This window comes from Euprymna scolopes, chromosome 31, assembly GCF_053919585.1.
Source record: "Euprymna scolopes isolate OS-2025 chromosome 31, ASM5391958v1, whole genome shotgun sequence".
In the NCBI taxonomy this organism is placed as follows: Eukaryota; Metazoa; Mollusca; class Cephalopoda; order Sepiida; family Sepiolidae; genus Euprymna; species Euprymna scolopes.
Window position 1 is genome coordinate 10151915 of NC_136512.1, and position 15000 is coordinate 10166914.

A 15000-nucleotide genomic window follows, 5' to 3' on the forward strand; every position below is an offset into this window, starting at 1 on the left:
TTTAAATGTCTGAGGGAGTGGCACTCGTCTGACAAGATGTTGCAATCATCATGTATATATGTATATATCTATATATATGTATATATGTATGTATATATATGTATATATGTATATATCTATATATATGTATATATGTATGTATATATATGTATATATGTATATATCTATATATATGCATGTATATATGTATATATCTATATATATGCATGTATATATATATATATATATATATATATATATATATATATATATATATATATATATGTGTGTATGTATGTATATATATTTTCTAAGAAATGCCCAATTTTTTTTTTTTTTTTTTTTTTTTACATGGTAGTCACCACTTCCATTTATGTCAATATGCTTCAGGCGGTGGATACGGAGGCTTAATTCATCAAGATAGACACATGTCACAACAACAAGATCGTTGTGGCCTTGTGCCAGACAAATAACAAGTGTCTGTTTTCTCCTTTGAGAGAGAGAGAGAGAGAGAGAGAGAGAGAGAGAGAGAGAGAGAGAGAGAGAGAGCATTGACTTTGCGTTACGTCTTTGTTATCTTAATTTTCTTGAACTGCGAGAAATGTCATACCATTTGCGGGTACCCCCTCTGTTTCTCGTTGCTTCAACATTCCGTTAATACCATCCTCCCTCTTCCCAAACAACCTCTCCCTTTCATGCCTCTTCTGATTTACCCCACTCTCTCTCTCTCTCTGTCTCTCTGTCTGTCTCTCTCTCTGTCTCTTTCTGTCTGTCTTTCTGTCTGTCTGTCTGTCGCTCTCTCTCTCTCTCTCTCTCTCTCTCTCGGCATTTTGGTTTATTTAATTGATTAGACCGATATATTCTCTCTTTTGACTCTCATCCACGCGCCTATCCCCACCCTCATCGTTGTAAGTACCCTGTCTGTGAGTCCGCCCAGCTTCTATCTAGGGCAGCAGCCCATGGGTCAGGGGCGTGTAAAGGGTGGAACGTGTGGCGGTGTTATGTTTCTAAATAAGTCGGCACCAATGTTTTTTTTTTTTTTTTGACAGTTTCCATGTACCTATTTACTATGCCTCCCCACGGGACAGAGTTAGACACCAGGGTCGTTTTTTAACGCGGAGAAAAGGTACAAAAATAAAAATTGTCTCAGTCGTGAAGGATTTCTCCTCCACCGAAAGAGAACAAGAAATGTGCGGGTCTCTTTGTAGATTACGCCCGCACATATCTGTTTATGTATGTATGTATATATGTATCTATCTATCTATCTATCTATCTATCTATCTATCTATCTATCTATCTCGCATGGGACTTTTCTTGCTTCGGTATCTCCTTCGCGAGTACCCGAACATACAGCAAAGTCTCGACGTTAACCTTTGGCCTTGAAAGATGGTGTGCACCATCTCTAGGTTGAAGACCATCATCATGTCAGGTTTGGTCATGAGCATCCAGTGCTGTGGGCTGTAGGAGAATATATACACATAGACTATGACATTGACCTTTTATTGTAACTTTGAAAAATGGTGTGTGCACCAGACTTAGGTAGGGGACCATCATGCCAGGTTCGATAATGTATGGTCGTGATGTGGGCTGTAGGAGTTGTATACACACACACACACACACACACACACACACACACACACACACACACACATATATATATCCGTCTGTTTGTCTATTTATCTATCCATCTATTTATCGACATATTTTTTATTTTTTTATGTTTTTAAAGTCAATTTTCACCCCAAACAAGACACAGTGCCATTTTGAAGTAGGGGCTACTATCGGGGACATAATTTGCAGGGGCATTATGAAGGGAGATGAGTAGCAAGATGTTTGTTCACATTACACTTGAACTTCTGCATATCAGTACAGTTGGGGAAGCAGAATCCGGGAAGGGAGTTCCAAATTTATCCATCTAACATTCTAATTATTTATTACTCTATCTATCCGCATATGTACCTCTCTACCAACATATCTATTTATCTAGCCATCCATGACCTGAAAGTTTCATTACTCTGTTGCGATTATTGACGGGGTTATACTCGAAGAAAACAGTTTCCTCTCATAGACATGCGGCCTTGTAATTCTTGGAAAAATGCGCGTAGAGAATGGTGGTGAATATTAAGCTTTACATTTGGAATGACCTTCATATGACAAACCGCTCCGGGCGCCCATTCACAGCCATCGTTTATCGCTGGCACAAGTGCATTGAGTGTGGTGCTGACTATATAACAAAATTATAATTCTACGGCACAATAGGTCGCTCGTTTCATAGCTCTTCAATATTTTGAGTAAAAGATAGGTTTGTTTTTAGAACGACACTCGCATATATATATATATATATATATATATATATAATTTAAAGGAGATTAGAACAATAGTCTAAAGAGCTGAGTGTATTTTAATGTAACAGTGAAATTACTAGTTTAATTAAAATACAGGAAATAGAAAGTGCTCGTTGTAATTTAGATATATAATAAGCTCGATAGTTAAATGTCCTAGAGCTAAAATTAAAATCAATTTTCACCCCAAACAAGGCACAGTGCCATTTTGAAGTAGGGGCTACTATCGGGGACATAATTTGCAGGGGCATTGTGAAGGGAGATGAGTAGGAAGATGTTTGTTCACATTACACTTGAATGAATTATTATTATCAATTATCAATCACATTACTTAATATATATATATATATATATATATATATATATATATATATATATATATATATATATAATTATTTTTTGTTTTTGCGATACGTTTGGAATGAATTCGATTATTTATACGAAAGTGCATTTTTACCTAAATGCGAGTTTGAAATAGTTTTCCCCTTTACTAATTTGGTACCCCCAAATGGGGAGCGGCATATATATTGTTTTAAAAGAAAACATTCGTTGAGTATATAGGTTGAGAAGTTTTCTCATGCACATATTCTCACTTTTATGGATATATAGATTGCAAAAAGACTTTATGAGTAGAAAATATATATATTTTTGTAATAGGTTTGCCAGAAAAATTTAAAAGTCTTAATAATGTGCCGCCAGGTAATAGAACTTTGGAACCACTCGGTTAAGGAACAGTATCTGAGCCTAGCAAATCAAAAATCATCTTGTTTTACATAAAAATCAAGTAACCTCAAAAAAGGGGAATATAGAATGTAATTTTAAGGAACTTACGATTTTTTTTTTTTTTTTTTTTTTTTTTTTGCTCAACTGCACCCCAAACAAGGCATATCGGCACTTTGACGTAAGGGACCATCCACAAGAAAAATTAACAAGATGTTAGTTTACATTACATTTAAATTTCTGAATATCAGTACAGTCAAGCAAACAGGGAGCAGGAAGGGAATTTCAAAGTCTATCTGTTCGAGAGAATAAGCTATTAGAGTAGCAAGCTTTCTATCATTTAAGGACTTCAATAGTGAAGGGGTGTGATTTGGTTACTTAACGAGTTTGTGTGGGCCCAGAGGGTACAAGTGTATTGAGTTCATCAGGGCACATTCCATTAAAATACTTGTAAACAGCTACAGAAATACAACATTACAGCGATGAGACAGGGGTTGGAGCCTTGTTGAGAAATTAATGATGTAACAGACCGGCCGATGTTAGGAAAACTCTACAATAGTCGTTGAGAAAAGAATCCTCTAATAATAGGTATCATTATATTCATTGCACTGACTGGTGTTTCAGTGAGCACTAATAAGAAAAAACACTAATTCCTAAAACACTAAAGAAAAACACTAATTCCTAACTAGAAAATTGAAATTGAAATGATTTGCACGTTATGCCTTATGCGTTATGGTGATGCCTGCGTTTTCCGCGTAGGCGACGTTGAAGGCGGGGAGGTAAAAGGTTCGCTTGGGCGAAAAGCAAGATTGCGGGCTTTTGAGGGAAAGGAAAGTGAAACGAGTCAACTTCCGGTGTGTCTCCTTGCGTTCTGAACCTCCTTCCACGGTCGCTGATCCTCTTTGTCAACCTCTTGGTCCTTGTTAATTTCCGACCCGCCCGCTTCCCTGATGTCGATATTTGCCACCCCTTTCTCCCCGTTATATTCTTTATCGTTTGTGGTACAAGAGGGCCAGATGGAAAGTCAAAAGAGAACAAGAATGTGAGTATGTATGTATGTATGTATGTATGTATGTATGTATGTATGCGTGCGTGCGAGTGGGAGAGAAAGAGAGGGAAGTGATAGGGAGATGTTTGAGGAACATATGGAAGATACAAAGGTAGAAAGAATATGTGAAGAGAGAGAGAGAGAGAGAGAGAGAGAGAGGGGGGGAGAGAGAGACAGACAGACAGACAAACAGATCGAAAGAGAGAGAATAAGAAAAAAAACAGCGGAAATAGATAGACATAGATACAAAGAGAGACTAAAAGAAGATGTGAAAGAGAAACAATGTATGACTAAGAAAGAGGGGGGTCTGTGTGTGTGAGAGAGAGAGAGAGAGAGACAAGTGCGAGAGACAGAGAGATATTTATGGAATACCATGGAGATTAAAGATAAGCAGAACATGTTTAAGTTATAGATAGATAGATAGATAGAGGAGGAAAGACACAGATATAAACAGAGAGAGAGAGACAGACAGACAGAGAGAGAGAGAGGGGGGAATGGGAGAGAGAATAAATTAGATATAAAATGTTTTAAAGAAAAAATATCCGGTATCCAGAAGTAACAAGTCCGATAGCCATTAGTCGCGTGCTCTCGTGTAATGAATGAATGCGTGAATGTAGGATTGACATGAAATTCTTAAAGATAAACTAAAATGACCGAAAAATGGGCTGAAATGACTTAAATAAATAAAAAGTAAATGACTTAGAATGACTTTAATGAACTTAAGGATGAATTGAATGACCTTAAGAATGACTTGAATGCTTAAAAAATAACTGGAATCCTTCAAAAACAACTTGAATGATCTGGAGAATGACTTAAATGGCTTTGAGACTGACTTGTTATAAAGCGGGTGATCATTTTACATTAAATTAATACAGAAAAGTGATCTCCCACTTTATATCACAAAGTTACAAACATAAGTACAGCATGTAGTAAGACAGATACTACACTTTGATCTCGGCCAAAAGGCCAAGAAAAGGGTATTTATTTGCTCCCCCACCGAGCAAATTAGGCACAAGGCCGATTTTTAATTTGAGGAGTGATGGGGAAATGGGGACCAACTCCCCGGGGAGTAGGGTAGTTGGATAGTGACAATTGGTATGAAGGGTTGCCCCTACATTGACCAAGGTCTTATATGTGGGGTCGCCCCCACATATGGTCTTTGCTTGCAGTATCTGCTTGAACAGATACTACACTTTGATCTTGGCCAAAAGGCCAAAAGGCCAAGCATAAAAGTGTTACGGACCGACCGACCGACCGACCGACGGAGTGACTTAGAGTCGCTTGCACGCGACTAAAAATGTAAAGAGAAAATGAGTTAAAGAGAGAGTGGGGAGATTTTAAAGGGTAAGAGCGTGTGTATCTGAAAGAAACACAGAGGAAGAACGGTTGAGATTTAGACAGAAAAAGGATCCATCTAATAAAGAGAGAGAGAGAGAGAGAGAGAGAGAGAGAGAGGAAAAAAAGTGGAAAAGGACGAGCAAGAAAGGGAAAGAGATAAAAATATTAAATCATAATCTTCGAATTGATTTCTAATTTTGTTTTAAAATTCTTCAACCAAATACACGCACGCTTTATTGTCCGGCGTTTCCGGCGATGAAAGGCCAGCTTCCGCCACCAATGATTACTCTACAGTCCAATATCGTGACCCACGCCGTCTGCCGCAAGGGGCGCGTACACACACACACACACACACACACACACACACACACACACACACACACACACACACACACACACACACACTAGATGCTGTAAGACTGTAGATGGTTCATCTAAAATATCGAATAACGCGCCTATCAAATGTCGTATACTATTATATTACATCAAAAATTCACATTTTATTTCCTTTTGACGGGTTGATTGTTGCTATTTCTCCTGATGAGTTAAGAGCATAATAGATTCACTGATTGATGTAAGAATTAAGTGATTGATTTTGTTTACGAAACAGATACTGTCAAGAATTGTAAATGTCAACTGAAGTAAAGGAATAAATTATAAGATGATTAACATCATGAACTTTGGAATATAGACTTTTGTCATTTATTTACTATATTACTCTGTAATTACATTGAGCTTCTTAAATTGGGATTAGTATATATTATAAGAAAATATATTTCCACAGAAATATCTATCTATCTATCTATCTATATACACTCGTGAGCAAAAAAAAAAAAAAAAAAATGGGCCAAACAAATTTTATACATTTTATTGCACTTAAAGCTATGTTAAACAAAGAACAATTGAACAATGAAACTTAAACGAGACTAATAACACAGAACAAGACATTTACTTTAATAAATGCTTAGGATGGAATTGTATTCCCTTTTGATTTCTTTAAAAGATAAATCCTTTAAGAGATGCCCTCAATCAAAGTGGAACACTGTGGAGAAGAGATGCGATTCCCTTCGCTTTGCACAAGTCCCACAGTTTGTCATTGTTCGAAAAAGTTTTTCCATCCAATACACGAGATATTTTCAATTGTGTTTAAATCGGGACTTTGACCTTGCCAAAATATCACATTAATTGAATAATCAGAAAACCATTTTTTAGTGACTTTAGCAGTGTGTGCAGGGGTATTATTGTATTGAAAAATAATGTTCTGGGATATTCCCAGCTTCTGGATACTTAGTAACAATCCTGTTTCTAATATTCGAATGTAGTCCTTTGCATTGATTGACTTCTCTCATCTAATAAATTCCTCAACTCCTGCTGCGATAAAAGTTCCCCATACCATTATTCCTCAATTCCCGTGCTTAACTGTCAATTTTATGCAACTTGGCGAAAATCTTTCTCCAGTTATTTGATTGCACCGTTCAGGAGCATCGGGAGCATCATTAACAAGACAAAATCTTGATTCGTTTGACCAGAAAACATTCTCGAACCAGTCTGTATTCTTCTAACATGAGAAAAATCTCTTTCTATCATTGATGTTCTTCTTAGATAAAAATGGCTTTTTTACACACCTTTGAGTAGAAAATCCTATTTCTTTCATTCGTCTAGATATTATATATCTAGAAAGAGAATTTCCAGCCTCTGTTTTGAATTTTTTGCTATGGTCAACATAAGTTTTCTTTCAATCCTTCAAAACAGTTAATTGAAGCCTGTGGTAGTCCTTCAAAGTGGATGCTCTAGGGCGACCGGATCCAGATTTCCCTTTTACCAAGCGTTCGACTTCGCACCTTTTACCAATTCGATTCACTGCAGAAAGAGATGTTTTCACATTTTCTTTTCTTAAAATATCAAAAATCTGCTTGTGAATCATTTTGGACTGCCATTCGGTTTTTTATATTCTTGCCAAGATGTGGTCTTACCACTTTTAGGATTAATTTTTCCACTTATTATTACATGCTATAATAATAATGATCTGCAAAATATAAATTTTCAGTTAAAATTGATAAAAATTCATGGAAAAATATTGAAAAATCGATTTCTTCCTTCTTTCACTCTTGGCCCATTTTCTTTTGCTCATGAGTATATATATATATGGTGGTTCCCCCACCAGACTTGTTTGGTGAGGAGGGTGACTAGTCTCCCTGATGGATTAAAAACAATACCTTCCAAAGGGCGAATGAACCCTTTTTCGGGGTCAACGGCCAACTAGCACCGTGCGTGTTTGTGTGTATGTATGTGTGTGTTGGGGTGGAGAGGGCTCCCGTAAGCTGTGGTGAAAGCAACCTTTCTAGGAGAATCAAATCTCTGATTTAAAAAACCATAAAGCGGGAGACCTATATCCGCATTAAGCTGGTCTGCAGTTTAACTTGTTGCTGGATATCTTGCTCTTGCTTGTTGCTGGATCTCAACATTTTGAACCGGAAGAGAGACTTAGCTGTCGTACAAAGTTAAGACTCTGTAACATCATCTGTGTATAGATACTCCCTCAAGCATTTGTCTATTAAAATGGTCCTGTGGCGATGGAAATCATTTTTGGGCCCATGGACGTTAAGTCTCTGAGGGAGTGGCACTTGTCTGACAAGACGTTGCAATCATTATATATATATATATATATATATATATATATATATATATATATTTCCACTTGCCACTGGTATTTAACAATGTTGACTCAGGAGATGTGTAGTTGGATGATTGCGCAACTCTTGCAAGAAATATTTCACGCGCAGGGTATCCATAGTCTGTCAAGGACTGAAGAAACCTTTAACCTTTACATAGGGTATAACAATATATATAAACAAAACATGTGTAAATATTTAACCGATAAACTCTTAAACTACGAGTCACATAACACAGAAGTTATTAAAAAAAATAGTAATCATACACCAACAATGGTTTTTTTTTTACACGGTGGTCACCACTTATCAAGGCCCGGAAGCCACTCAGGGATAAGGGTTATTGCAAGTACAGTACGTTAGTGTGGAGATTTGATGAAGTGTTTACTTAAGGGGGCGGTTCATTAGGAATTTGTTAACATTGGACTTGAAGACATCCAAGTTGTAGTCAGGTGGGAAGCAGGCAGACGGAACAGAGTTTATAACGAGTAAAATTCTTTGTTTGGATGGATGAATATCGCATATCGGCATATATCGGCAAGTTGAAATGCAAAGTCTTCCTTTCAACTTGCTGATATATTTCTTTATGCGCATGCCCAGATTCAATTCATTTCTTCAACTTGTTTCATATAAAATCTTTGTTGCTTATCTTTCGATAGCTTAATCGATAGGAGACGCGGTTGGAGCACTAAATGTTTTGGTTTCGATTCTAGCTGATGGTATCCAAGTCATTTTTTTTTAAGTTTTTAAATCACTACCACAATTGGGTGCATTATAATATGCAAAAGAGAATTGGCTCTGTAATAATATATGCGAAATCTGCATGAATTTTAATGTACTTAAGAATATTTTACGACCCACCAAGGCCGAGTAGCCCAGCTAGTTTATGATTTTTTTTTCTTTTATGGGAATTTAAATTGAATAAGAAGGCGTGGCTTAAATAATTTTTTGGAGCTAACGTGACGTGGGAAGAGGCGATTATGACTAAAATTCGGTCGGCAATAGGGAGTGGGGTGGAACTAGGTATTGTCACATTTGCGATGTAAAAGCTACAGATATCTTAGTCATCACATCTCGGTCGGTTTGGTGTGCGTACGGAAAAGGTGGGGGCGGGGGAGTTGAAGGTTCGTGCTTTGCTTCCTCTTACCGCCCCGCAATATGCGGGTCGTTTATGCCGTCGTCGCATCTCGGCCTTCTATCTTCGCTCAGCTTTCCATGAAAAGTGCATCCATCATCATCCCTGCCGACCGATGATGGTAAAACGTCACAGCACAAATATGCCAATCGTGTACTAAATGCTGTTAGAAAATAAAAATAACGTTGAATATGAGTTCCACCTGTTAATATTCGTGTGTTAACAGGTTGAACGTCTATTGAACATTTTTTTACACACACACACACACACACACACACACACACACACACACACACACACACACACACACACACACACAGAGAGAGAGAGAGAGGCGTGTGTGTAAATATATATTTGAGCAATGTGGAATATATATCTATATCTATAATATAAAACTGAACGTTTGTGTGTGTCTGGTCACGAATAGGCCGCTATATGGTTAACTATTATAGAAAACTGATCACATATAATGATAGAAGATGTATCGAGACACAGGAATGGGTATGTTTGATCTGGCATAATGATGATTCATTAAAATTGTGGGGTCTGCGTACGCGCCTGGTCCACAAAGTATGGAAATAAACAATATTAAAATAAAAAAAATCGTTTACAAGTGCTTTCAATATAGATGCACATAAGAATACTTTTTAAAGTATGTTTTAACTTAAATATGGATGGTATAATAAAATTGTGGGGTCTGCGTTCGCGCCTGGCCTCCATAGAATGGAAATAGGTACATACTTTAATAAAGACTTTTCATATCTATCTGCGTAAGTATACTTTGATAATTATGTTTCAGTTTGAAGAAATATGATATAATAAAATAATGGGGTGTTCGTTCGCGCCTGACCTCCATAGAAATATACGTAACACTTGCATAAGCCGATTTCTCAAAAGTTTTAAATTATAAAAGTAATATAACTACATAAGGATGAAAAAAGAAAACCTTAAGTAAAATGTTGTAAATAGAAAACGGGGATCATCAGCTGCTTACCATGTAGCTGTTTCGGAGATTTAAAAACAGGACAGCTGTTAAATACATGGCTCTCCAATGGATAATACCACTTCCCCAAAAAGAAAATGTACAATAATACGGTTACTAATTATACTATAACTACTTAATTTACTCACATACAATTAATATACGAAAGTATAGATTTATGCGTAAACTTTAAGTATTTACTTCAAAAGTGCTGAATACGTAGGTAGAGCATAGTAATTTTATAAATTACTATATATATATATATATATATATATATATATATATATATATATATATATATATATATATATATATATTAGTATAAGTAATTGAATTCATTCGAAGACAGTATCGGGAACAAAAACAAATAAACAACATCTACGCAAAACGCGATATATTTAGTAGTCGTGCGAGATAGCCCAGTGGAAGAGGTTTAGCCTTCTTATCATGGGGTCCCGATTTTGAATCTCGCTAGCTTCAGCCACTCTGATAAGTCGTAGCCGCCGAAACACGTGTCAGTTGATAATAATATCAAAAAAAAAAAAAAAGAAAAAAGAACAATACATATGCCGCTTCCCATTTGGGGGTACCAAATTGCTCTAAGGAAAAATTATTCCCAACTCGCATTTAGAAAAAAAATCACTTTCGTATAATTAATTGGATTCATTCAAAAAAAAGTATCACTAACAAAAACAAATAAAAATCTATGGTAATATGATTTTTTAAAAATTATATTTCCTCTTTTATTTATACAAATCCTTTAACTTGTGAAGCCCAACGCAATTACAGGGCATATGACATAAGTCTATGGTCCAAATTCACGATAGTGACCATCTTACAATTTATTCCTTTAACTATGTTTACATTCACAATTTTTGACAGCACCTGTTTCGTAGCGCAAAATCATTCATTTAATTATGATATTAATCAGTGAATCTATTCTACCCTTAACTCCTCAGAAGAAATAGCAACTATCGATTCATTTAATATGCATTTTATTTTCTCTAAATACAAATAACATGTGCGCAGACCGAGGATCATGTTACAGACGGAGAGATAATCATGTTAGACATGTGAGTGACGTCACAAGCCGAGTCATGCCTGGCCGGGGAAAGAGAAATAAGTCGTTTTTTAAAACCTAAAACACCGAGTTGAATTACATTCCTCTTTGTTTCTTGTGCCCTTTGCGGCAGAGTCTACCACGTGCTGGGTCCCGAGTGGCTCATTGTTAACACATGTGTAAACGTGTGTAATGTTACAAATTTTCTTGCGTTTGGTAGAAGATTTGTTGTGAATTTGTTGAGTTTTTTAATTTTTTTATTCAGTATACTCTATAGTTTTTTTTTTCCTCATCCGTTCTTTTTTAATCTTTACTAAAATTTCCTTTTTATTTTTTTTTATTTATTTATTTTTATTTTTTTTGTATTTTCCAGATAATGATATTGAAATGAAAGGGGAACCCGACACGGTGTCTTTGCCGATTCCGAACTGTGTTGCGAAAGACATCTTTTCCAGTCCCATCAAGGAAGACGACGAACGCAACATTTTCGGCTTCGCTCCAGCCGCCATAACAGACACCGCTGCCACGGCGGCGGCTGTTGCGGCGCCGGACGCGCCGGCATCGCAAAACCCCGACTCGACCGGGGAGAGCGACGACGTCGACATTGAGGATGACAGTGACGAAAATGGGACCAGTGCCGGCGGTGGGGAAGGAATAGACGAAAACATCGCGTCAGGCAAAAGTAACAATAATGAAAGTAACTTTACCAATAATAATAATAATAATAATAATAATAATAATAATAATAATAATAATAACTTAATGAAGCGTAAATTAAAAGATATTGTCGACGAGCAAGCTGACGATGAATATGACCTGGCCCGGCCACCTCCGAAACGTGTCTCGCCATTTTTAAACACTCCGAAACAACGCAAAGACGAACGCAAGCGAATACTCCGACTCTCTGTATACAAATTGCGGGAAATGGAAGATCCGGAGAGTTTCCTCCGAAAATCCGTCCTTGTAAATAATGTTCTGCGTCGACTCCACAAGGAGATCCGTGAGGAGAAGCGCGGTTATGCCGGATTTGGTTTGGGCAGTGCCACGATGGCAATGAGCCATCCGTACTACCGCCCACGGCGCTTCGATTACGACATGTTGAACAACAGTCACCTTCCGACGCGCACCGCTTTTTTCTTCGACGAGCCGTGCTTTCCGGGAGAGACGGAGAAGATCACGGACGACATGACAGATTCGCTAGTGAGAAGTCTGGAGGCTAGCTCACCGCCGTTATCGCCGGTTCCGACGCCACCGCCGTCACCATCACCTACGTCGAACCTTTTGATGTCTACGCCCACCCAATCGCCATTGACGCTGTCACCTTTGTCATCGCCATCCTCGTCGTCAACATTACAGCTGCCTGGTTCACCATATCCCGGCATACCAAGCGCCTCAACGCCGGCATCGACTTCCTTAAGCTCACCATTAACCATCACCACCGCCACCGATGGTGCAGTTTTGGCCACGACTGCCACCGCCATCCCTACAATTATCACCACGACGAGGTTACCGTCCCAGCTGTCTTCGACGTCGTCGTCGACGACTGCGTCAACGAGGATACCATCGACTTCGGAAGAAATGTTGCTAGCGAACGACCATTCGTCGAGGAATGCTATTTCGATATCCACCAACTCATCTTCGTCTTCGGGAAGCAGTACCGTTCTTGCGAACACGCGCGCCTTGAGTAGCCGTATAACCCAAAACGGCATCACCATAAGTAGATGCACAAGTAGTTTGACCAGTAATTGTAGTAATAACCTTAGTTTTGTCAATAATAAGAGCACGGATACGAGCCGGACAATTAAGCCGGGAACCCCAAACAACGGTGTTACCGACGGTTCTGGCTGCAGCACGACAAGTGACAACAACAACAATAACGACACCGTTTGCAACGCGAACGGAAGTCACGTGTTTGGAACTTCCGGTACAACAGATCATGCGAGCGTCCCATTGGCGACGAGTAGAACACCCGGCCTGCACAACAACTCGAACAGTGACATCACCAGCACGAATAGTCCTGTTTTGTTTAGCACTACGAACTTTGGAACAAGCGGTTTTGTGTCTGTTTCGGGTTTGACGCCGAACTCGTCGTTCAGCTGTTTCGTCTCGTCCACGACGACGACGACGACAACGACGACGTCACCGACGATGAATACGTCATCAGCGAACTCTATGACCCCCAGCATTGCCTTTCCTGAGAAACAGTTGCCAGTGGAAATGGACACGATGTTTAATAATTTAATAAGTGTCCTTGGAGAAACTTAAAAGAATTCAAATGAGAAATAGCGGAGTTTAAATATGGTTTGCGCCTCCTAAAAAACACCCTACACACACACACACACACACACACACACACACACACACACACACACACACATCGTTACTAAATTTAAAATATAACACATTTTTTCGGGTTATTATCGATTATGTATCGAGCCTTCAGATTATAAATATAATTAATTAATCAATATAAGTATATAGAAAGAATCTCAAAATATGTACCCATGCACCTAAACTTTGACTGACGATAAAACCTTTATTTATGAACATGGAGAAATTAAATAGCTTCAAATACAGCAGACAAACGTAATTGAAGAATCATGTTCGCAAATGTTCAAATTTATGACCATTATTGTCCAGACAACGCTGATAAAAGTTAAAGTGTGAGTACATTTCTTGAGACACCTTGTATGTATGTATGTTTGTATGTATATATACATACTGTATATATATATATATATATATATATATATATATATATATATATATGAGACAATAGGAGTAGAAAATGAATTCGCAAATACTATATATTGGAAAATATGGAATGAGTCATTTATTTAATAAGGGTATACATACATTTAGTTAGGGGATAAAGGGGACTCTTTATGCTAAGGTATTTCAAAGCCTAATGCTTCTCATCAGAAGAGTAGAAAAGGTGCTAGATAACATAATGGGGATGTGACGTCTAGAGTGGGAATTATCAGAAGCGAAATAAATAAATAAAATTATTGATATTTTTAGGAGGACTATATTGACTTCTAAGGTAGACGTCACATCCCCATTAAAAAACTATTTCAGTATATATATATATATATATATATATATATATATATATATATATATATATATATATATATATATGAGAGAGAGAGAGAGAGAGAGAGAGAAATGTAAATGGCTACTATGGTATCAAATATTTCTACGTACTTACTTTTATAAATAAAACAATATTGCGTTCTTAAACGTAAAATGTAGTACTGGATTCCTTTTTGAACTCTGGAACTACTACTACTAATATATATATATATATATATATATATAATCCATTATATTTCTGAAAGTCCATTCTCCTAATTGGGCTCGGATTCACAGTGTTATTATTATCTGGTCTCCTTGTAAAAAGCAATACACAGTATTCCGACTCTCTATTTGAAGATTGGACTATCTAAAGATCACACACAAGCGATTCGTGGAAAATTAGCAGTAATAAAAAATTGCGAATTCTTCTTTTTTTTTTTTAATAAGAAACGTAATAAACTTAAAGCTCGATAACAACCACAATAATCCTTTTATTTTCTTCTTTAAAAGAATGTTATGGAGGTGCACATATCATATACACCCGCCAAAGAACGAATGGATCTTGGTGATTTTTTAAATGTATTTTTTCTTCTTTTTTAAACTGGCATTATAGAACGACTGCTTTATTTTCAAACAATATTTAAAGTAA

General features: G+C 37.2%; 1 protein-coding gene across 1 annotated transcript in view; it reads left to right on the forward strand.

Moving 5' to 3' along the window:
- Window positions 1-13653, forward strand: part of LOC145255619 (uncharacterized) — a 141396-nt gene extending 127743 nt beyond the window's left edge. The window contains exon 2 of the mRNA XM_080114139.1: window positions 11647-13653. Coding sequence (XP_079970265.1) covers window positions 11647-13538 — 1892 coding nt within the window. The 3' untranslated portion in view covers window positions 13539-13653. The remainder of the gene's footprint in view (window positions 1-11646) is intronic.
- Window positions 13654-15000: the final 1347 nt, after the last annotated feature.